Source organism: Bubalus bubalis, chromosome 13 (genome assembly GCF_019923935.1).
Source record: "Bubalus bubalis isolate 160015118507 breed Murrah chromosome 13, NDDB_SH_1, whole genome shotgun sequence".
Classification (NCBI taxonomy): Eukaryota; Metazoa; Chordata; class Mammalia; order Artiodactyla; family Bovidae; genus Bubalus; species Bubalus bubalis.
Window position 1 is genome coordinate 78,352,600 of NC_059169.1, and position 23,358 is coordinate 78,375,957.

Below are 23,358 nucleotides of genomic sequence, written 5' to 3' on the forward strand. Positions count from 1 at the left end.
TTTGTTGTTTAGTCACTAAGTCATGTCTGACTCTTTTGTGACCCCACGGACTGTATAGTTTGCCAGGCTCCTTTGTCCATGGGATTTCCCAGGTAAGAATACTGGAGCGGGTTCCCATTTCCTTATCCAGGGGTCTTTCCGACCTAGGGATCGAACTCACGTCTCCTGCATTGGCAGGGAGATTCTTTACCACTGAGCCACTAGGGAAGCCGTTTAGAGAAGTTCAGTTCAGTCGCTCAGTCGTGTCTGACTCTTTGCGACCCCATGAATCACAGCACGCCAGGCCTCCCTGTCCATCACCAACTCCCGGAGTTTACTCAACTCACGTCCATAGAGTCAGTGATGCCATCCAGCCATCTCATCCTCTGTCGTCCCCTTCCTGCCCCCAATCCCTCCCAGCATCAGGGTCTTTTCCAATGAGTCAACTCTTCGCATGAGGTGGCCAAAGTACTGGAGTTTCAGCTTTAGCATCATTCCTTCCAAAGAAATCCCAGGGCTGATCGCCTTCAGAATGGACTGGTTGGATCTCCTTGCAGTCCAAGGGACTCTCAAGAGTCTTCTCCAACACCACAGTTCAAAAGCATCAATTCTTCTGCGCTCAGCCTTCTTCACAATCCAACTCTCACATCCATACATGACCACAGGAAAGACCACAGCCTTGACTAGACGGACCTTTGTTGGAAAAGTAATGTCTCTGCTTTTGAATATCCTATCTAGGTTGGTCATAACTTTCCTTCCAAGGAGTAAGCATCTTTTAATTTCATGCCTGCAGTCACCATCTGCAGTGATTTTGGAGCCCCCCAAAATAGTCAGCCACTGTTTCCACTGTTTCCCCATCTATTTCCCACAAAGTGATGGGACCAGATACCATGATCTTCGTTTTCTGAATGTTGAGCTTTAAGCCAACTTTTTCACTCTCCACTTTCACTTTCACTTTCATCAAGGGGCTTTTTAGTTCCTTTTCACTTTCTGCCATAAGGGTGGTACATCTGCACATCTGAGGTTATTGATATTTCTCCCAGAAATCTTGATTCCAGCTTGTGCTTCTTCCAGTCCAGCGTTTCTCATGATGTACTCTGCATATAAGTTAAATAAGCAGGGTGACAATATACAGCCTTGATGTACTCCTTTTCCTATTTGGAACCAGTCTGTTGTTCTATGTGCAGTTCTAACTGTTGCTTCCTGACCTGCATACAGATTTCTCAAGAGGAAGGCCAGGTGGTCTGGTATGCCCATCTCTTGAAGAATTTTCCACAGTTTATTGTGATCCACATAGTCAAAGGCTTTGGCATAGTCAATAAAGCAGAAATAGATGTTTTTCTGGAACTCTCTTGCTTTTTCCATGATCCAGCAGATGTTGGCAATTTGATCTCTGGTTCCTCTGCCTTTTCTAAAACCAGCTTGGAGAACCTGGAAGTTCACGGTTCACGTATTGCTGAAGCCTGGCTTGGAGAATTTTGAGCATTACTTTACTAGCATGTGAGATGAGTGCAATTGTGCGGTAGTTTGAGCATTCTTTGGCATTGCCTTTCTTTGGGATTGGAATGAAAACTGACCTTTTCCAGTCCTGTGGCCACTGCTGAGTTTTCCAAATTTGCTGGTATATTGAGTGCAGCACTTTCACAGCATCATCTTTCAGGATTTGAAATAGCTCAACTGGAATTCAATCATGTCCACTAGCTTTGTTCGTAGTGATGCTTTCTAAGGCCCACTTGACTTCATACTCCAGGATGTCTGGCTCTAGGTCAGTGATCACATTATTGTGATTATGTGGGTCACGAAGATCTTTTTTGTACAGTTCTTCTGTGTATTCTTGCCACCTCTTCTTAATATCTTCTGCTTCTGTTAGGTCCATACCATTTCTGTCCTTTATCGAGCCCATTGTTGCATGAAATGTTCCCTTGGTATCTCTGATTTTCTTGAAGAGATCTCTAGTCTTTCCCATTCTGTTGTTTCCCTCTATTTCTTTGCATTGATCGCTGAAGAAGGCTTTCTTATCTCTTCTTGTTATTCTTTGGCACTCTGCATTCAGATGCTTATATCTTTCCTTTTCTCCTTAAGTAGGGAAAACTACTAGACCATTCAGGTATGACCTAAATCAAATCCCTTATGATTATTATATAGTGGAAGTGAGAAATAGATTTAAGGGCCTAGATCTGATAGATAGAGTGTCTGATGAACTATGGAATGAGGTTCATGACATTGTACAGGAGACAGGGATCAAGACCATCCCCATGGAAAAGAAATGCAAAAAAGCAAAATGGCTGCCTGGGGAGGGCTTACAAATAGCTGTGAAAAGAAGAGAAGCAAAAAGCAAAGGAGAAAAGGAAAGATATAAGCATCTGAATGCAAAGTTCCAAAGAGTAGCAAGAAGAGATAAGAAAGCCTTCCTCAGTGATCAGTGCAAAGGTAGGAAGTCAAGAAACACCTGGAGTAACAGGCAAATTTGGCCTTGGAATACGGAATGAAGCAGGGCAAAGACTAATAGAGTTTTGCCAAGAAAATGCACTGGTCATAGCAAACACCCTCTTCCAAAAACACAAGAGAAGACTCTACATATGGACATCGGCAGATGGTCAACACCGAAATCAGATCGATTATGTTCTTTGCAGCCAAAGATGGAGGAGCTCTATACAGTTTAGAGAAAAGTACCTGATACGTAATTTCTCAGCACACACTTAGGTCAGTCTGCGTTTTAGGCTATGGCACAGACAGTGACCCAAGCATATGACTATGACGTTTTCCAGGTACATCGGGCTCAAGTTCTAACGGTATTATAAATTACTTTCACTTTATTTTTTCTTTGTGTTATAGTTAGGTGCCAAATGGATTCTTGAAACCAATAACCTACTTACCTATCAGATAATCTGTGCTGTCCATTTTTTCCCCTCCAGTTTTTTTTTTTTAAGTTAATTAAATAATTTATTTGGCTGCAGCAGGTGTTAGCTGAGGCGTGTGAGTTCCCCAACTGGCGATCAAACCCAGAGCCCTCGCTCGCCTTGGGAGCACGGGGTCCCAGTCACCAGACCACCAGCGAAGTCCCTCCCTCCAGCTTTTTAAATTAAAAAACTTCAAATATACACAAGGTCAAAAGAATTGTATAGTGAAAATCTATTTATATCCACCATTCTATCTTATTTTTTTTAGTTTTAGATGTATTTATTTAATATTTATGAAAATGTTGTATCTTCCAAAATTGGAGACCATTCATTCTCTCTGCCTCTATTTTCTCCTGCTCTGGTGTTTTCTTGGAGAACTATCTTAATTTCTAACCAGGATTTCTGTTATATCTGTGGGTCATTAGGGTTGAGAGGGTTGACTTAAACCAACAGCATTGATACTTTTGAAGGTATAACTTTGATACATTATGAACAGAAGTAGCTTCTGTGTTCCTCAGGGTTTTGACAGAGATTCTCTTGACCTAACTCCAGTCAGGCACCTCTGAGTCCTCTAGGTCCCCACCCTGGGCTCTGTCTTGGCCGGTTTATTCCAATTTTAGCAAGAATCCTGCTGAGTCAGCCTTAGTCTGGTCAAACTGGATATCTGATCCCCCTGACCTGCCTGCAGCAGAAATCCTGTTAGGTCAGTTTAGCGAAGAACGACTCCTCTTAGTAACCTCCCATCCACCAGCAACCCACCCTGCTCGGTGGCATTACACCCCAGTTTTCATTACTGTATTCAGAGTTGAGCCCGCTCTCTCTCCTTGACTACAAAACCCCACAGTGCTAGCCTCCCTTGAATGCAGTCTGCCTTACCTTCTGCAACGAGGGACCGCAACAACTGTTTTCTCCAATGGTGAAGAGCCTGGAACCCTTCATTCAGTGCAAATTCCCTCTCGGGGGCTCTTTCCCACCATTGGCTCCAAACAATATTGGTGGGGTTAGCAGGGGAGGCTGTTCACCTACAGTTCAGAGACTTTCCTGCTCTGGGCCCTGCCTGCATCTCCATCTCCCAACTCCTCACGTGCCTTGGGGCACAGTCCTAGCTCCCCATCAAGGGATACACATAACAATATCTGTGAGTTGTTTTGCATATACTGAAACCCCTTCCCCATGGGTTGCCCACAAGTACGGAGACCCCATCAGGTGGAACCAGAAGGTTGATGATGCTGACTGCCACTTACCCTGCTGCTGCTGCTAAGTCACGTCAGTCGTGTCCAACTCTGTGTGACCCCATAGACGGCAGCCCACCAGGCTCCCCCGTTCCTGGGACTCTCCAGGCAAGAACACTGGAGTGGGTTGCCATTTCCTTCTCCAATGCATGAAAGTGAAAAATGAAAGTGAAGTCACTCAGTTGTGTCCAACTCTTCGCGACCCCCTGGACTGCAGCCCACCAGGCTCCTCCATCCATGGGATTTTCCAGGCAAGAGTACTGGAGTGGGGTGCCATTGCCTTCTCCACCCACTACCACCAACCAATCAAAAGAATGCCCATAGCCAATCACACCCTCTTTGAACCCTTACCCTGAAACTTCTCACTAGCCTCTCCAGGTTGGGACACACAGCTTTGAGGGCATTAGTCCACTGTGGCTCCCTTTGCCTGGCAAAGCGAGAAAGCTATCCTTTTGTACTTCACTCAGAACTCTGTCTCTGAATATGAATTCAGTGTCAGAGCTCAGAGGCTGGATTTGGCTTCATTGCCACCTCTGCAAAACCTGCTCCATCTCCTCGCTGGCAGCAATGGCCTCCCCCATGAGGACCCCACAGCTCTGTTCGTAGCTCCATGGCAGCGTGCTTCCCAGCCTGACCTAAAGCCACTTCTCTGTGGATGCCCACCTCCTGATGTCCTTGGGAGAGGGAACAAGTGTCAGTCGTCTCTGCATACTCTATGCTTCACACCATCCCTTGCACACAGATAGTCAGCTCCCGTACACGCTTCCTGAATTTGACTGACGGTTTGTAATACAGGAGAAAGTAATAGTTCAGGTACCACAGTGGCTGATTCATGTGTTTTCAGAAGTCCAGGCTTATTTAAACCCATAACAGGTTCTATCCATCAAAAAAATGTTCTACTCACCAGTTCTGACTTAGAGAAATGTGGAAGCTATCAAAGAGAATTGATCAGTTTATAAAATATTTGTGGCCCCATTGGCCTCTAAGAACAAAATGCAATCAATACCATTATTAGAACCAAAGGTTTATAAAACAGAAATATAGGTTTGGGATTAAATATTTTAAAAGGACATTCCTGATACATACACATGTTGAGAGAGAGGGATCTTTTCTTATTTATCTGCATAGCTACCTTTGCATATCTTGATATTGTGGCATATCCTGTGTATTCAATTTTGTTCTGGATTGAATGAAAGATGCATGTGTGGGAGTCACATTTAATGATTTTATATTGAGCAGCGCAAAGAAAAAAAATGCCTTTTACTTTGTCCTGGGCCTTGCAGTAAAAGCCTTTAATAGGTCTAGAGAAATTATCTCTGGGACTCGACCAGAACCGTTTGCAAAGCTATGCCCAAACGAAATGGAGCTGGGCGCACACTGGACTGCAGAGCCCAGGGCAGAGCCCACGCCAAACACAGCCAGCCCTTGTCATCACCAAATAATGGCTAATATCAGCCGAGCTCTAAGGTTAGCATCCGTTTGATATTCAAAAGGGCTTGTGAAGTGTGTTTGGGTATCAACAAGGGGAGCTCTTTCATTCAAATGAAAAGCATCTCTAGTTTTTCTCATCAATCAGAGGAAGACAGGTCGGTGAGATGTTTGTAGGCCAATAAACTATCAGAAGAGACCTTATTTTTAAGAGCCTTTTTTCATGAGGAAGTCTCACCTACTGCATCTATAGATTTAACAGGAGAGCACAAACAGTGATGCCTCTTTCTCTTCCTAGAACAAGAAAGAGAATGAGATATTTATGGTGGCCAGCCAGAGAGGAGGCCTGGAGTGACTCTTGGGTTCACAGATGTCCACTGAAGCATCCATGCATGGCTTGATGTCTCCAATTGCCTGTAAATTGAATTTTTGAAAACAAACATGTGTGTCCTTTGCAAAGGAGACTCGAATGTTTCATCTGTAATGGGCTCTGTTCAGACAGCAGATGATACACTAGGCGAATTTCTCCATGCTCATTTTCTGGATTAAACGGGAAATCTGGAGCACTGAGACATGTGTGTAAATAGATCCCACCTGCTGTTGATTAGATTATTAGGTCATTAAAGTTTCCCTCCTCTCGATAACTGCCAGTTTTAGATCTTGCCACATTCTGGGAGACCTTGGGCATTTTATTTACTATGTTAAGAAGGCTGCTTAGAGAAAAATAGCTCTTGCAAGTCTTTTTGCCAAGACTTTTGATAGCTCCAAGAACTTGACTTTTTCAGTGCTAAGGTGTTGGTTTTTCATTTTGAAAATGTCAAGGACAGAGAGTGATCCTTTCTCAGAGAGAACAGGCAACATGGTTCAGGGAGGTTAGTGGCACCATGACTGCCATAAAGAGCAGTTCCCATTTGGGTGTATGTGAGGGGCCCGCCTTCTCCCTGAATGAGGCGTCTCCCAGGCTTGCCTAGTTAGACTTCCTAAATGCATGAAATATACTTACATTCTGGAAATCATTAACTTCAACCGCTTCTTCAGCTCCACTCCCCACTTTAAAGGTCTCCAGGTTGTTCCCAGCGTCTATTTCCATTGACCCATCTTGTAACTTCCCATTGATACTCATGGTATAATGGACATTGTAAATCTGGAAGTGAATACCAGAATTAGTGATGCTTCCCTCTTAGAACAATTCAGGGCTTATCTTTATATAAATTAGCATTCCTGTGTCTCAGAGATACACTGAATCATCCCTAATAGTAAGACATTTATCTGGGAGGACTTCATTCATCCACCAATTACTTAATACAATGATTTCTTAAATAATATCTTGAAAGTAAAGGCTTTGATTGTCTCTGATACTAATCTGAAGAGCTCAGTGGTTTGCAATCCTGGTGGCACATAGACACATCTAAGGAGAATCTTCAGCTACCACACCTGGGTTGCCTCCACAGGATGGATCAAATCACAACCTGTGGGGATGCAGCTTGAGCACAGATCTTTCTTTTTCTAAAGGTCGATTCTACTCTGCAGCCATGGTTGAGATCTGTTGATGGATAAATGGACATTGAAGAGGCAGAGGGTTCACTGGGCTGTTAATCAAATCTGCAGTGGCACCTCAATTTGAAGATATTTTTAAAAAAATCCTTCAGTCAAGACTTGGCATGGAGGGTGGTATACAGTAAGGACTGAGGACAGGACGAGGGTATGCCTGAGGTACAGCCACATTACAGAGAGCAAGGCCAACATGCTTGTCTGTTTCTGCTCAAAATAAGAGGGACCCCTATTAATGACGCTATGGGACAGACATAAGGTGACCTCAGTACTTTGGCCACCTCATGCAAAGAGTTGACTCATTGGAAAAGACCCTGATGCTGGGAGGGATTGGGGGCAGGAGGAGAAGGGGATGACAGAGGATGAGATAGCTGGATGGCATCACCAACTCGATGGATGAGAGTTTGAGTGAACTCTGGGAGATGGTGATGGACAGGGAGGCCTGGCATGGTGCAATTCATGGGGTCGCAAAGAGTCGGACATGACTGAGCGACTGAACTGAACTGAACTGAAGGCGTTGTTACGAGATGTGTGGGGGAAGGAGGAGAGTTTTGGCATTATGCAGGAGCACTGGGCCAGGAATCAGAAAAACAGCTGGCTACACAATTTAGCTCTGCATCTTGGGAGTTGCCTTGAATGCCAAATGATGAAGTGGGAACCTCAGAGGGGGTTTTCATTTATGTCATCAGAGCTCCGGGGTGTCACAGAGGTGGCCCAGAGCAGCTGGGCCTGTGGGGTTCCTTTATTCGAGTTCCCTCCACTCGTGGTTCATCTGCAATTTGACCAGAGCAGCTTTGCTTCTGATCTGTTTCATGTGTTGCATTTCTGAGTAACATCTTGTTTAAAATCCTGCCATTTGAAAAACCCTTTTTACAGTGTACCACTAAATTACAGGATCCAAAGGGCTCTCTCATTCTCTCTTAAAAAAATATTTATTTCTTTGGTTGTGCCAAATAAGTTGTGAGACTCAGGATCCTCGATGTTCGTTGAGGCGTGTGGGATCTAGTTCCCTGACCAGGCTGGAACCTGGGCCTCCTGTGTTGGGACCATGGAGTTTTAGCCACTGGACCGCCAGGGAAATCCCTAACAGGGCTCTCTTAGTTTAGACATCTAGTTAGGACACTGGTTTAAAAAGTGATTTACACGCTGCTCCTGACCAGCGTGCTGCTGCTCTGCAAGAACCTTCTCTGCGCTGTGGGGTAGGAGGTGGGCTTCTCTTCTCTTTCCTTCCATTTTCTGACTTAGAAGCATATATATGTATATATCTATATCTTCCTGAAGAAGGACATGGCAACCCACTCCAGTACTCTTGCCTGGAGAATCCCATGGACAGAGTAACCTGGTGGGCTACAGTCCATGGGGTCACAAAGAGTTGGACACGACTCAGTGACTAACACACTATATCTTATGTATGATATATCGTTTAGTGGCTAAGTTGTGTCCAACTCTCTCAACCGCATGAACTGTAGCTCGCCAGGCTCCTCTGTCCATGGGATTCTCCAGGCAAGAATATTGGAGTGGGTTGCCATGTCCTTCTCCAGGGGATCTTCCCCACCCAGGGATTGAACCCAGGTGTCCTGCATTGCAGGCGGATTATTTACTGACTGAGCCACCAAGGAGGCCCATATATGATACATGATGTATCTCTTATGTGTTAAGAAGAGTGTATAAGATGTACACTCTTCAAAGTGGTAGGAGTGGGAACTGATGAGGGCCATTAGCTACTTAGTGTCAGGTCTGTAGGTCAGAACTGCAAAGAGCTAAAATTCAATTCAAGTCAGATTTTTCTCCCTTATTATGAGAAATAGCTAACTGCCCCCATGGACAAACCCTGGGGAAAGTATCTGTTGTTATTGGATCATTACTTGTAGAAAACTCATTATTGCAAGACCCACAAAGCGCTGTTTTATCAGCAGAGATGTAGAAACGGTAGCTGGTACCCTTGTAGGCAACAGCTCTCCGTTAGTGGAACAGAAAATCCCGGCATTCACCACCTCTGAGCACAGGTCCTCCCCTTCTTCTGATGAACTTCGCTTCCTGCAGGACACTGTCTCCCCAGCTCAGCTGATTATGAGAGCCACTTCCAGGGGTTCTGATTTAGGGGCATGGGAGCAGAGCCCACCAATCTCTTTTCACTTTGCACCTCGGCGGTGCTCACCATCAGCCTGTTTGGGGAAACCTGTTTTCTTTGGCTGAGCCAGGGCTCCCTGAAGGTGAGGCTTAGAAAGCGGGCTCTGTTTGGCCCCTGCGCTCTCTGAACAGCCACTGTTCATCTGAGTTACTTTTGGCTGTTAAGGCGTGCATGGCGGACAACGCGTGTGTGAGTTTCTGCTGGCACAAGTGTCCGTCCTTTACTCATGAGACAAGAGGCTCTTTTTTTTTTTTTAAAGCCTTGCACATAAACTTTTTACTACTAAAGTGATCCTGGATTTAAGAAATGAACTATTTCCAAATTCTTAGAAAATCTTAAGGAGACAAGATCATAGCACTGGAACAGTGGCTTGTGTGCCTAACTTGACTTTCTTCATCATCACCCTTCTCCACCTTCCCCCTCAACAAAACACCCTACCTAACCCGGCCTGGGTATTGCATCCTTTTAATGGAGCTGCAGCCCCTGCTCGCCCCAGAGCAGCAGAGGGGGTTTGTTTTCACTTCCTCCTGAAGTGCCTGGGGTTGGAGACTGGTAAAAAGTTCTGAGCCCCAAGCTCAGGAGAAGGCTGCGCTGGTGAAGCGGAAATCACAATATCTGCTCTAACTGAAGGAGCTGTTAGCACCTAAGGCTATTTCTACTCAAGCACAAAGAAAGTTTATTATGTGCCAAAATTCTGCTCAATATGGTGCCTTTTACAGCCAAGGAGATTTGCTAATGAGTTTCTAATAAAGCCTGGGTTCATAAGATAATTACATCATGTTTGGGACCAACGGCTCAAAAAATCAGGCTGAGAATAAAGGCCCCAAGCAATGATCTCATCCCCTCATCCCAGGCGCTTGGGATGTCAGTTATCTCATATTGGTGGGAATTTCCCATATTTCAATGCCTTGTTCCATTGACAATAATGTGGATGAAACATGACCTCAATATTTGAGCCCCGCCACTTGTCCCCTCATTATTAACACTTCAATGCTTCTAGTCCTCCAGCTGATTTCCAGTAAACCTGTCCTAAGGGGATTTATCCATATGAAAGGCACAGGAGGTGAATTACTGCTGCTTCTCCTTTATAAACCAGTACAGAGGAACAGAGGCATGGGTAATCTCCAAAGAGTGGGCAGTGCATTGGCTGTGGGTGTCTCTGTTTGACAGAGACTGACCTTCTCTGATTATGTTTTGTTTGGGCCATTTAGATTTGAATTCAGGGAAAGCAGACCTGTGCATATGCTATGCGTAGATGGTACCAAATTTACTCTGTTTAGTATTTTGTGATTTGTTTTTCAGACTTAAGTAATGTGGATCAGCATGGAATATTTTGGAAGTTGAAAAAATAAACACAAAAACCCTACTATGATTTTCTTCATTGTCCTACCCGCAGAGGAGACAGCGGTAACTTGTATTGTTGGCAATAAAATGTGATTCACTCTTCCTCTGTATTTTTAGAATTTAATACCACTCTCTCGAACCAGACAACCCACCATCTTGCAGTGAAGTAAAAGTTATGATAAAAGGAGGCCCTACTCATTTTGGATGATCTTTCAATCTCTCTTTCTAGAAGCCTGTCAGTTAACCCTGTTTGCCTTGAATAATTAAATGCCAAATGGTACCCATTTAAATATATATCATGACCCAAATCTCTACCAAAAAAAAAAAAGGCAAAGCTATTTTTGTCCCCAAAGGACCCATACCATGGACTTTTTGTCGTCTAAAAGATAGCATTTACATTTCCCAAGGGATGACAGTCTAAACCCTGCTATTAATGGAGATGGAGATATAGAAATGTTCAGATATGCTGCTTTCGAATATGAGCATCTGGCCCAGCTTCTATATTTAAAATACACAAATACATTAAGGCACTTTTCAAATACACATAAAATACTGTGCAATTCTGATCCTACAAATCGATGCTTGTAAATTTGATATAGTCTCTAAAACAGACTTGGTGCTAAATGGCATGCTTATCTACATTAGGCATTTGAGTTAAAAATACAAATTATGCAGTGACTGCAGAAGATGTGATGTGTAAAATGGTTGAATTGCTTTCAGCACCATTTTCTCTAAGTACTGGAATTCGTTCATGCTTTGAATTTCATGGTGGGAGAGAAAGGGGAAAACAGCAGTCACAGATTCTCTGAGGGGAGTGATTAAGAAACAGCCCTTTGTGTACACCCTGGAGAGGGAATTCTTTTCCATTAGTTGAAATCAGCTTACACCAGGCCTGGCAATGGTCATCAAGATAAAATGCTCCCCCTCCTTTAGATAGGTGAACAAAATTCAGAGTATTTAATGAACACCCTGGAATCTTGCCCATTCGGGTCAGAAGCACTTTTTATATTCCTTGAGAGCCAACGGAGCCTTAACATAAATAGTTGCGCTCATAGAAAGTAGGACAGGGGTTAGTAAAACATTAACCATTAAGTCACATGTGATCAGGCCAGAAATGATTTTTAAAGATATTAGCTATCTTTAAGGAAGTTAGATTTTATTTTTCTTCCCTTACAGCAAGAGAGAAGGGCAAATTAAAGGATGAGGAGTGAGAGGACAGAGAAAAGAGAGAGAGAGGAGAGAGAAAAGAGAAAAGGAGGGAGGGAGAGAGAAAAAGAGAAGGCGCTAGTGGGAGGTCAGGTTCATCCCCTTATTAGGTCTGAATGTTCCTCCGCTACCTTTGTCCCAGGTTCTGCAATTCACAGCCTTTCTCAGCTAGGAGAGACCGTAGTTTCATTTCTTCCTAAGAGTGAGTAAGGCGAGGCCAGAAGGGCCGTGCCTTACCCGTGGTCCCTCAGCTGCTTAGTGGAGGCGCCAGGCTGCGATGCGCCTTGCCCGCGAAGGGCTTCCCTGAAATCCTCCACTGCATCCCCCCCGCTACACAGCTTTTGAAGCCCAGACTGGCTTTTCTACAAAGTTGCCCGTCAGTGGGAAGCCACGTCCTGGAGTTGGGTGGAAGAAGGGACGAGGTGCCCGGGAGGCCCCCGAGGGCACAGCATCCGCTGGGGCCCCCGAGGGGGAGACACGCGAGTGATCCAGGGGCCCCGGCCACCCCGTGCGCCTCCGGACTTACGTGATTGTCGCTCCCCTTCCAGAAGTAGAAGGCCCCGATGGCCCCCAGGAGCAGCAGCACCGCCCCCGAAATGAGGACCACGGCTCCGACTTTGAGCAGCCGCGAGGGGCTGGAGGGCTTCACGGTCACGGCGGCGTACGCCTGCGGGCGGCCGGGAGAGGACGCGTCAAGTCTGCGCGCAGCGACCGCGGCATCGGGGCGCGGGTGGGAATGGGGAACAGCGGCCCCGGGCTCCTCCGGGCGCCCCGTTTCTCCGCGCTCCCCTCGCCGCGGGTCCCTGGGCCTTAGGCCTGGATGAGCGCTGAGCAAACTCTTCGCTGTTCAAGGTCGTCGCCCCGCGGGTCTGCTATCTCGGTGGCCTCCCCTCCAGGACGACCCCTCCTCGCTCCCTGTCCACCTTCTTCGCGCGCATCTGGGGATGCCCCGGCCTTTGCACCCGCACCCGCGTGGGGCGACACCCCAAGCCCACATCTGGGATCCTGAATTTGCCCCCACCTCCCAAGTTCGGTGACACGCAAATCGTAGACCCGGGACCGGGGGGTCCGGGCCCCCGCAGGTCTGGGGGCCCCCGAGCGGTACTCACCGGGGGGCTGCAAAACTCGACGTCGTCGGGCCCCACCAGGGCGATGGGCACTTTGTCCGAGTTCTCGGTCATGACCGCGGCCACCGGAGCAGGACACCGGGAGGCTCGGCTGGCGCCCTGGGCTCTGGCCTGCGGCCCCGACGTGCCGGGCATTTCAAGCGGGGCACGCGCGCGCACACCGTGCCCTCCGCCTGGGCCAGCCCAGAGCTCCCCACCCCTCCTGGCGCCTCACCTCTGCCCTGCCTTCCCTCGCCCGCCCCGGAGCAGCGGTGAACGCGCCCAGCTTTCCACAGTCCCCTCTTCCCGCGCTCTCCGCACCCCCTCCCCCAAGCCCCTCGTGAGTCTGAGTGTGTCAGGGTGGGGGAAGGGGAGGAGACCAAGGATGCTGAGCCCCGCGACCCCACGACATGCCGGATCGCCAGGACTCTTTCCGCCGTCCGGGGAGCCCTCAGGGTGTCTGAGGCTCTGCTGGGCGCCTGGCTGGAGGCCCGTTTCCTGCAGCGAACTTGTGTGTGTGCTGGGGGCGCCGGCGGAACCGGACACAGACGGCGTGGGGTGGACGGGGGACCCCGGTCAAAGTCTGCGGGGTTGACGCCTGGCTGGCACTGCTGGGTGGACCCCGGACAGGCGCGCGGACCCGGGTCTTAGCGATGGGCTCTCGTCCCAGGTTTCTCCGGGATCCTTAGCAGGAGGCTCAGCAGGGAAACTGGAAGCCAAGCTGGGAAAGAATAAGAATAGGTTCTGGTTGATTAACTAAATAAGTTAAACAAAGAGACAAAAACAACAATGGCAACAAACAGACACCAAAAACACTGTTATGTCTAAAGAAATAGTCAAGTATACACACACACATAGTATACCATATATACACACAGTATACTATATATACACACACAGTATACTATATATACACACACACATAATATACTATATATACACACACAGTATACTATATATACACACACACATAGTATACTATATATACACACACAGTATACTATATATATATACATTTTATACTATATATATAGTATACATTTTATACTATATATAGTATACATTTTATACTATATAGAGAGATATAGTATTAATATGCATTTTAAAAGCAGAACAGGAGAAGTTTTTTTGCTTTTGGAAATGCCGTCTGCCAGTACTAGGACTACGTGTGTGTGCAAAGTCTCTTCAGTCCTGTCCGGCTCTTTGCAACCCCATGGACGGTAGCCCGCCAGGCTCCTCTGTCCATGGGATTCTCCAGGCAAGCACACTGAAGTGGGTTGCCTTTTTCTTCTCCCAGGGGTCTTCCCAACTTAGGGATGCAATCCGCATCTCTTAGGTCTCTTGCATTGGCAGGCGGGTTCTTTACCACTAGGTCCCTCTGGGAAGCCCACCAGGACTACGTGACCTCATGTGAATCCAGGCTTCATGAATCTGTGTCGGGTTCTAGCTGTGTGTAGAGTCCACTCCTGAGGAGTAACGGGGTGCTGCAGGGGAGGGCCCGAGTCTCCCGAGCAGAGGGAGGGGGCTGGGCAGGGCTGAGGGGTGGAAATGACTTTCCTGGCCGAGTCCGCATGTCTCTGCTGCTGCTGGGCTGGGGAGGTTGAGGCTTCAGGCCTAGGAGAACTGGGGGCCTGAGAGGAGAGAGGAGGCCGTTGGGAGGAGCAGTTGTGAGAGAGCCGATATAAGACTAATTTCAGACTTGTTGAACTTGATATTCAGTCGCTCAATAGTGTCCAACTCTTTGCAACCCCATGGACTCTAGCCCGCCAGGCTTCCCTGTCCTTCACCATGGCTGGAGTTTGCTCAAACTCATGTCCATCAAGTTGATGATGCCATCCAACTATCTCAGTCTCTGTCATCCCCTTCTCCTCTCGCCTTCAATCTTTCCCAGCATTAGGGTCTTTTCAAATGAGTCAGTTCTTCGCATGAGGTAGCCAAAGTACTGGATGCTTCAGCTTCAGCATCAGTTCTTCCAGTGAATACTCAGGACTGATTTCCTTTAGGATGGACTGGTTTGATCTCCTTGCTGTCCGAGGGACTCTCAAGAGTCTTCTCCAGCACCACTTTGAAAGCATCATGGGGGGCTGGTAAAGAAGAGCCTGGGGACCACCCTGAGCCTGCCTTGGATTCAGACAAGGCGCCACTGGCTGCATCTTCCATGAGGTGGAAGGTGCTGGAAAACCCCCTTGCAGCCTGCAGAGGCTCAGCCCCCGGAGGCACTGCTGCTGAGTTCAAGACCTCCTCTCCCCAGGACACTTGTAATGGGCGTTTCGGAAGGAATAAGAGAAGTCACAACCAGAGAAGTGGGAGGAGACCCAAGATGAAGTAGTGATGCAGGAAGAAAAGGCAGGTTCAGGAAGGATGGATCCGCAGTATCGGATGCTGACGTCATGGGAGAAGGAAAGAATACACAGAAAGGCCTTTGGACTCCTCAGTGAGAAGGGCGCAGGAGCCAATAAGACAGCAGTTCCATTTGCTCCATTTATTGGGCACAGAACACATGCTGCAAAGCATCATTGTGACTAAAAGTATTTGCAGCTCATACCGCAGACCAGGAGAGTTCCTAGGTATCATTAAAATACCACCGATGGAAAAAGTGTGCAAAGGATGGGAACAGAGGTTCTACAGAAGGGGAAATTCAAATGACTCTTCAACATAAGAAAAATGCTTGACAGCACTTATAAAAAGAAATGCAAATTTAAAGTATTCCTTTTCACCTATCTGGCTGGTGAAAATAAACACCCTTGTTAGAACAGTCTATTGGAGAGCATGAGGGGAAATGAGGCCTACGTTGCTGTGGAGGGTTGAATTGGTGCAAATTTTATGGAGAAAACTTGATTCCAAAATGCAAAGTGTAATTTCATTTCTGTGGATTTATCCTGCAGATGGGCTCACAAGGCTGGAAAAATCCTCTCTATGCAAGGCTGCTCCTTGCAGCGTGTCTGTTAGAACAAAGGCCTAGAAACGGTTTCAGTGTCCGCAGCAGAGAATTCACTGCACATCCTCATAGAGGGATCTTGGCAACAATTTGAAAGGATGAAGCAGCTTTGAATATACTGATGTAAGAACACACACCTAAGATATTTTTAGTGAAAAAGGCAAAGGGTAGAAAATGTATCTAAATGCCTCCACTTGTATTCGTTGTTCAGTTGCTCAGTCGTGTGCAACTCTTTGTGACCCCATGGACTGCAGCACGCCAGGCGTCCCTGTCCATCAGCAACTCCCAGAGTTTACTCAAGCTCATGTCCATTGAGTCAGTGATGCCATCCAATCATCTCATTCTCTGTCATCCCCTTCTCCTTCTGCCCTCAATCTTTCCCAGCGTCATGGTCTTTTCTGAGGAGTTGGTTCTTTCCATCCGGTTGCCAAAGTGGCCAAATTTGTATAAAAAATACAAACAGAGGAATTCTCTGGTGGTTCAGTGGCATATTAAAAAGCAGAGACATTACTTTGTTGACAAAGTCTGTCCAGTTAAAGTTATGGTTTTTCTAGTAGTCAGGTGTGGATGTGAGAGTTGGATGAGTGCTGAAGAATTGATGCTTTTGAACTGTGGTGCTGGAGAAGACTCTTGGGAGTCCGTTGGACTGCAAGGAGATCCAACCAGTCCATCCTGAAGGAAATGAGTCCTGAATGTTCATTGGAAGGACTGATGCTGAAGCTGAAACTCCAATACTTTGGCCACCTGATGCAAAGAACTGACTCACTGGAAAAACTCTGATGCTGGGAAGGATTGAAGGCAGGAGGAGAAGAGAACAACAGAGGATGAGACGGTTGGATGGCATCATAGACTCAATGGTCATGAGTTTGAGTAAACTCCGGGAGTTGCTGATGGACAGGGAGGCCTGGCGTGCTGCAGTCCATGGGGTAACTGAACTGAATCAGTGGCTAGGATCCTGCACTTTCACTGCCAAGGGCCCTGGTTCAGTCCCTAGTTGGTAAACTGAAATCCCACAAGCGTCATGGTATGGCCAATGAATACATAAATAAACAAGAACATATGTATGCAGGACTTGCATGGTGGTCCAGTGGTTAAGAATTCACCTGCCAATGCCGGGGCCATGGGTTTGATCCCTGCTGTGAGAAGATCCCACATGCTGCAGGGCAACTGAGCGGGTGTGCCACAACTCTGGAAGCCTGCCCTCTACAGCTCACACTCCACAACCAGAGAAGCCACTGCAGCGAGACTCCTGAGCGCCACAGCTGGAGTGTAGCCCCCGCTCACTGCAACCAGAGAAAGCCCGCACGCAGCAACAAAAACCCAGCGCGCCAAAACAAATGCACAGAAAGAATATGTGAGTGCGTATGCCCTCTGGAAAGACTCACAGAGGCCGACGGCAGGGGTTGCCTCTGGGGAGAGACAAGGGCGCGAGGACACCCATGGGAGAAAGGCGCCCCACTCCGTGCCTTTTGGAGCGCTCTGGGTTCTGTGCTGTGAACACGGACTGACAGGTCAAAAGGTGGGTGCATACGCCAGTCAGAATGGCTGCTGTCCAAAAGTTTGCAAACAATAAATGCTGGAGAGGGTGCAGAGAAAAGGGAACCCTCTTACACTGTTGGTGGGAATGCAAACTAGTACAGCCACTATGGAGAACAGTGTGGAGATTCCTTAAAAAACTGGAAATAGAACTGCCATATGACCCAGCAATCCCACTGCTGGGCATACACACCGAGGAAACCAGAATTGAAAGAGACACGTGTACCCCAATGTTCATCACAACACTGTTTATAATAGCCAGGACATGGAAGCAACCTAGATGTCCATCAGCAGATGAATGGATAAGAAAGCTGTGGTACATATACACAATGGAGTATTACTCAGCCACTAAAAAGAATACATTTGAATCAGTTCTAATGAGGTGGATGAAACTGGACCCTATTATACAGACAAAGTAAGTCAGAAAGAAAAACACCAATACAGTATACTAATGCATATATATGGAATTTAGAAATATGGTAATGATGACCCTGTATGTGAGACAGCAAAAGAGACACAGATGTATAGAACAGACTTTTGGACTCTGTGGGAGAAGGCGAGGGTGGGATGATTTGGGAGAATAGCATTGAAACATGTATGTTATCATATGTGAAACAGATCGCTAGTCCAGGTTCGATGCATGAGACAGGGTGCTCGGGCTGGTGCACTGGGATGACGCTGAGGGATGGGGTGGGGAGGTAGATGGGAGGGGGTTTCAGGATGGAGAACACATGTACACCCGTGGAGGATTCATGTCAACATATGGCAAAAACCACCACAATATTGTAAAGTAATTAGCCTCCAATTAAAATAAATTATTTAAAAATAATACATAAAAAAATAAAATATAAATATGTCCAAAAAAAGAGTGAATAAAATAATAAATAACAGTGAATAGGCAGGACGTGAATGCTGCAAATGGAGACAATTCTTTTAAGAACTTTGGATTTAAGGAGGAGAAGAAAGTAAGGAGGCTAGACCAAGGGAGCTGGAGGGTCAAGGACATCCTCCCAGCCCTCCCAGGTTGGAGAAACATTTGAAAGCTGAAGGGGGATGGGAAAGAATGGGATGGACCCAAAAATAAGCAAGAAGGTCAACCCTGAGAAGGAGAGAGGGTTGGGGGAGTAAGTGACCATGTGGATGCTCGGGGGACTCATGGTCTGAGGAGAGTGACGTTGAGGAGAGGGTTGGGAAGTGGGGTGGGTTGCAGGACTCCACCTCCTTCACACAACAGATGATGCCTGTTCCAGGGGCAGCCCCGAACGCAGCTGCTCGGAGCTCAGAAGACGGGGGGAAAGGTGGGCAGGGAGACCGCTTGCATTCTCTGAGCACATTCTCCCAAAGTGCCATGTTTCCAACAGTTGTTAGTTTACACGTTTATACGATGACGGTCCAGAGTGATGAAGAGACCGTAGAAGCAGCAGCCTAGCAGAAGGTCTGGGGTGAAGGGGATGGTGGGGTCCCCATTTCACAGGCTCGCTTCCCTCTGCCCACCCGCCTCCTGCCTCTAATCCCTGGGCTCATTCCTGGGTGTCAGGACCCAACTCTGCCCTTGTGCCAGGCACTCTGCCAGGTCTGGGGACTTGGCACTGAGTAAAGCAGACGCCACCCTGCTTATGGTGGGGTGGAAAAGACAATCTTAGAGCAAGCAATCACAAAATAATGGTGTCCCCACATTCCTGATCAACAGTAAAGAGGATTCGTTGCAACACTATTCACAAGAGCCAGGACACGGAAGTAACCTAAGTATCCATTGACAGAGGAATGGATAAAGATGCTGCACATATATACAAGGGATATCACTCAGCCACAAAAAAGAATGAAACAACGTCATTTGCAGCAACAGGGGTGGACTCAGAGATTGTCATACTTAGTGAAGTAAGTCAGAGGAAGACAAGATATCATTCGATATCACTTATATACAGAATCTAAAGAAGGATACAAATGAACTTATTTACAAAGCAAATACAGTCACAGATGTAGAAAACAAACTTATGGTTACTGGGGGGAAAGGTAAGGGGTTAAACTGGGACATTGGAATTGACATAAACACACTATTATGTATATAATTGATGACTAATAAGGACTTACTTGGAGAAGGCAATGGCAACCCACTCCAGTACTCTTGTCTGGAAAATCCCATGGACAGAGGGGCCTGGTAGGCTGCAGTCCATGGGGTCGTGAAGAGTCAGACACGACTGAGCGACTTCCCTTTCACTTTTCACTTTCATGCATTGGAGAAGGAAATGGCAACCCACTCCAGTGTTCTTGCCTGGAGAATCCCAGGGACGGGGGAGCCTGGTGGGCTGCTGTCTATGGGGTCGCACAGAGTTGGACACGACTGAAGTGACTTAGCAGCAGCAGCAGCAAGGACTTACTATATAGCACAGGGAACTCTTCTCAATACTCTGTAATGACCTGTATGGGAAAGAATCTAAAAAAGAGTGTGTGTGTGTGTGTGTGTGTATATATATATATATCTGATACGCTTTGCTGTACAGCAGAAAGTAACACAACATTTTAAATCAACTGTACTCCTTCTACAGGTTTAATGCAATCCCTATAAAAATTCCAATTTAATATCTATAAAATGTTTCACAGATATAAAACAATCTGAAAATTCATTGCTGTTGTTTAGTTGCTAAGTCGTGTCTGGCTCTTTAGTAACCCTAGGGACTATAGCCCGCCAGGCTCCTTTGTCCTTAGGATTTCCCAGGCAAGAGTACTGGAGTGGGTTGCCATTTCCTTCTCCAGGGGATCTCTTCGACTCAGGGATCAAACCCTGGGTCTCCTGCTTGGCAGGCTGATTCTTTACCACCAAGCTACTTGGGAAGCCCTTAAAATTCATACAGAATTACAAAAGTGAGCTGGAAGATAGTATAAAGGAACTCACCCAATGAGAAGAGCAAAAAGAAAAAAAAAACAACTAACCTTTGTAAAACAGCATTTTGACTATATAGAGTAAGTCTATAGACAAAAGAAAGGGAAGGCTAAAATAAACTACGTAGCAATGAATTGTAATTAGAAACATCAGTCTGAATTCATGATTGTTAATATGGATAGATAAATATAGAAAATAAATCTATACTCCAATAAAAATAAAACAATGAAAGGAAAAAGCATAGGTACCCCGGGTGGGGGGCAGTCCTCGGGGAGACGCGCTTAGGGTGAGGACTGAAGGAAGAGCAGCCGGTCCCCAGGAGGGGACGGGGCGGGGTGTGGGACGCGTGGAGAGACAGTTAGCAGGCCTGGCAACACTGAACAGTTTGGCATTTGAAAGAAGAGAGGCTGGACTTTGGAGAGTGAGAGAAAGAATGGTAGGAGGCGAGGCTGCAGAGAGCCAGTCATCTCAGACAAGACCGTGTCAAGGTTTGGATCTTTTCTCCTCGGTATTGGGAGGTCCCAAGGGGTTTGAAACAGCAGAATGGCATAATCAGCTTTGCATTTTAAAAGCATCATTTTTATTACAAGCCACACAAACAGATGATACATTTTTTTACCTGAATATTTTCTGTTAGTATCATTTTGTATGTTTTCAGACACCTTTTCCCGGTAGCCTAGGCCTTGGGCTATATATAGGGAAATACTTAGCCGACTATGGCACAGGGCTCCGCTTGAAATTCAAAAGCCTCTTTTCTTTCCTAGACTTGCCATATACTTGCTGTGTGACCTCCAGTAAGGTTTTTCATTTCTTTGGTGCTCTTTTTTCTCATCTTTAAGATGAAAGGAAAGTCTAAAAACTTCTCAATTTGTGACCTTCTATCGGTTCAGTTCAGTTCAGTCACTCAGTCGTGTCCGACTCTTTGCGACACCATGGACTGCAGCATGCCAGGCCTCCCTGTCCATTTTGAGTTTACTGAAACCCATGTCCATTGAGTCGGTGATGCCATCCAACCATTTCATCATCTGTCATCCCCTTCTCCTCCTGCTTTCAATCTTTCCCAGCATCAGGGTCTTTTCCAATAAGTTAGCTCTTCGCATCAGGTGGCCAAAGTATTGGAGTTTCAACTTCAACATCAGTCCTTCCAATGAACACTCAGGACTGATCTCCTTTCGGGTGGACTGGTTGGCTCTCCTTGCAGTCCAAGAGACTCTCAAGAGTCTTCTCCAACACCACAGTTCAAAAGCATCAATTCTTTGGTGCTCAGCTTTCTTTATAGTCCAACTCTCACATCCCTACATGACTACTGGCAAAGTAATGTCTCTGCTTTTTAATATGTTGTCTAGGTTGGTCATAACTTTCCTTCCAAGGAGTGTCTTTTAATTTCATGGCTGCACTCACCATCTGCAGTGATTTTGGAGCCCCCCAAATAAAGTCTGTCACTGTTTCCCCATCTATTTGCCATGAAGGGATGGGACCAGATGCCATGATCTTTGTTTTCTGAATGTTGAGTTTTAAGCCAGCTTTTTCACTCTTTTCTTTCACTTTCATCAAGAGGCTCTTTAGTTCTTCATTTTCTGCCGTAAGGGTGGTGTCATCTGCATATCTGAGGTTATTGATATTTCTCCCAGCAATCTTGATTCCAGCCTGTGCTTTTTCCAGCCCAGCGTTTCTCATGATGTACTCTGCATATAAATTAAATAAGCAGGGTGACAATATACAGCCTTGATATACTCCTTTCCTGATTTGGAACCAGTCTGTTGTTCCATGTCCAGTTCTAGCTGTTGCTTCCTGACCTGCATACAGATTTCTCAAGAGGCAGGTCAGGTGGTCTGGTATTCCCATCTCTTGAAGAATTTTCTACAGTTTATTGTGATCCACACAGCCAAAGGCTTTGGCATTGCCAATAAAGCAGAAATAGATGTTTTTCTGGAACTCTCTTGCTTTTTCGATGATCCAGCGGATGTTGGCAATTTGATCTCTGGTTCCTCTGCGTTTTCTAAAACCAGCTTGAACATCTGGAAGTTCATGCTTCATGAATTGTTGAAGCCTGGCTTGGTGACCTTCTATAAGTCTATGTTTTTCCATATAGCTGCTGCTGCTAAGTCGCTTCAGTTGTGTCCGACTCTGTGCGACCCCATAGACAGCAGCCTACCAGGCTCTGCCGTCCCTGGGATTCTCCAGGCAAGAACATTGGAGTGGGTTGCCATTTCCTTCTCCATATAGAGAGTCATAGAAATAAAAAAGTAAAAGGTAATAGAAACATCATTTTGACGTCTGTGGGCTAGAATGTCTAAATTGGAGGGGGAGCAAGAATAAAAGAGGTAGATATTTTGGGAGGCTCTTTTGTGGTCCAAGCAAGAGATGATGGTGGTGGTTGTTCTTGTTCAGTCGCTAAGTTGTGTCCAACCCTTTGTGACCCCATGGAAAACCTGAATGAACTTTTTGGTCAACCCAATATTAACAGGGGCTTCCTTGGTAGTTCAGCAGTAAAGAATATGTCTGCAGTGCAGGAGACTTGCAGGAAACACGGGTTAGATCCCTGGGTTGGGAGATTCCCCTGGAGTAGGGAAGGGAAACCCACTTTAGTATTCTCACCTGGGAAATCCCATGGACAGAGGAGACTGGTGGGTTATATAGTCCATGGGGTTGCAAAACAGACACGACTGAGAGACTAAAGAATGACAAATAAAAACAAATATAGCCTAAGAATTCTCATCACAAGGAGAAAATGCTTTTCCTGTTTTTCTTTCCTTTTTATTGGATCCATACAAGACGATGGATGTTGGCTGAACCTATTGTGACAATCACTTCACGGTATATTTAAGCCAAACCACCATGCTGTTTGCCTTAAACTCATACACTGATGTGTGTAAATTATTTCTCAATAACACTGGGAAAGAAGGAATTCCATGGTGTCACTAAAGCACAGTCACTCTCTTCAGGCAGCTGGCACCTCTCTAGAACTTTCTAGTGACAACACTGAGGCCCGCTGAGGGGGCTGAGAGGTCACTGTTGTCATGGGCAGTCAACTCTTGGCACGCTGTTCCAGTCCCCGCTGCCCTGTGCTCAAGGACTGGCTCATGGGCTCTGTCTGCTTTTCCTCTCCCGCTTCCTGCTATCCAG

The 23,358-nt window shown here is 46.4% G+C and overlaps 1 protein-coding gene across 2 annotated transcripts in view; it reads right to left on the reverse strand.

Annotated features, from left to right (window-relative positions):
- Positions 1-13,291, reverse strand: part of CNMD (chondromodulin) — a 36,634-nt gene extending 23,343 nt beyond the window's left edge. Inside the window, exons 1-3 of one of the 2 annotated variants that reach the window (XM_006076528.3) lie at positions 12,881-13,291; positions 12,298-12,438; positions 6,543-6,683 (exon numbers count right to left, since the gene is read on the reverse strand). In XM_006076528.3, coding sequence (XP_006076590.1) covers positions 6,543-6,683; positions 12,298-12,438; positions 12,881-13,033 — 435 coding nt within the window. In that variant the 5' untranslated portion in view covers positions 13,034-13,291. The remainder of the gene's footprint in view (positions 1-6,542; positions 6,684-12,297; positions 12,439-12,880) is intronic. The other variant, XM_006076527.3, reaches the window with a different exon arrangement.
- Between the last annotated feature and the right edge of the window lie 10,067 nt (positions 13,292-23,358).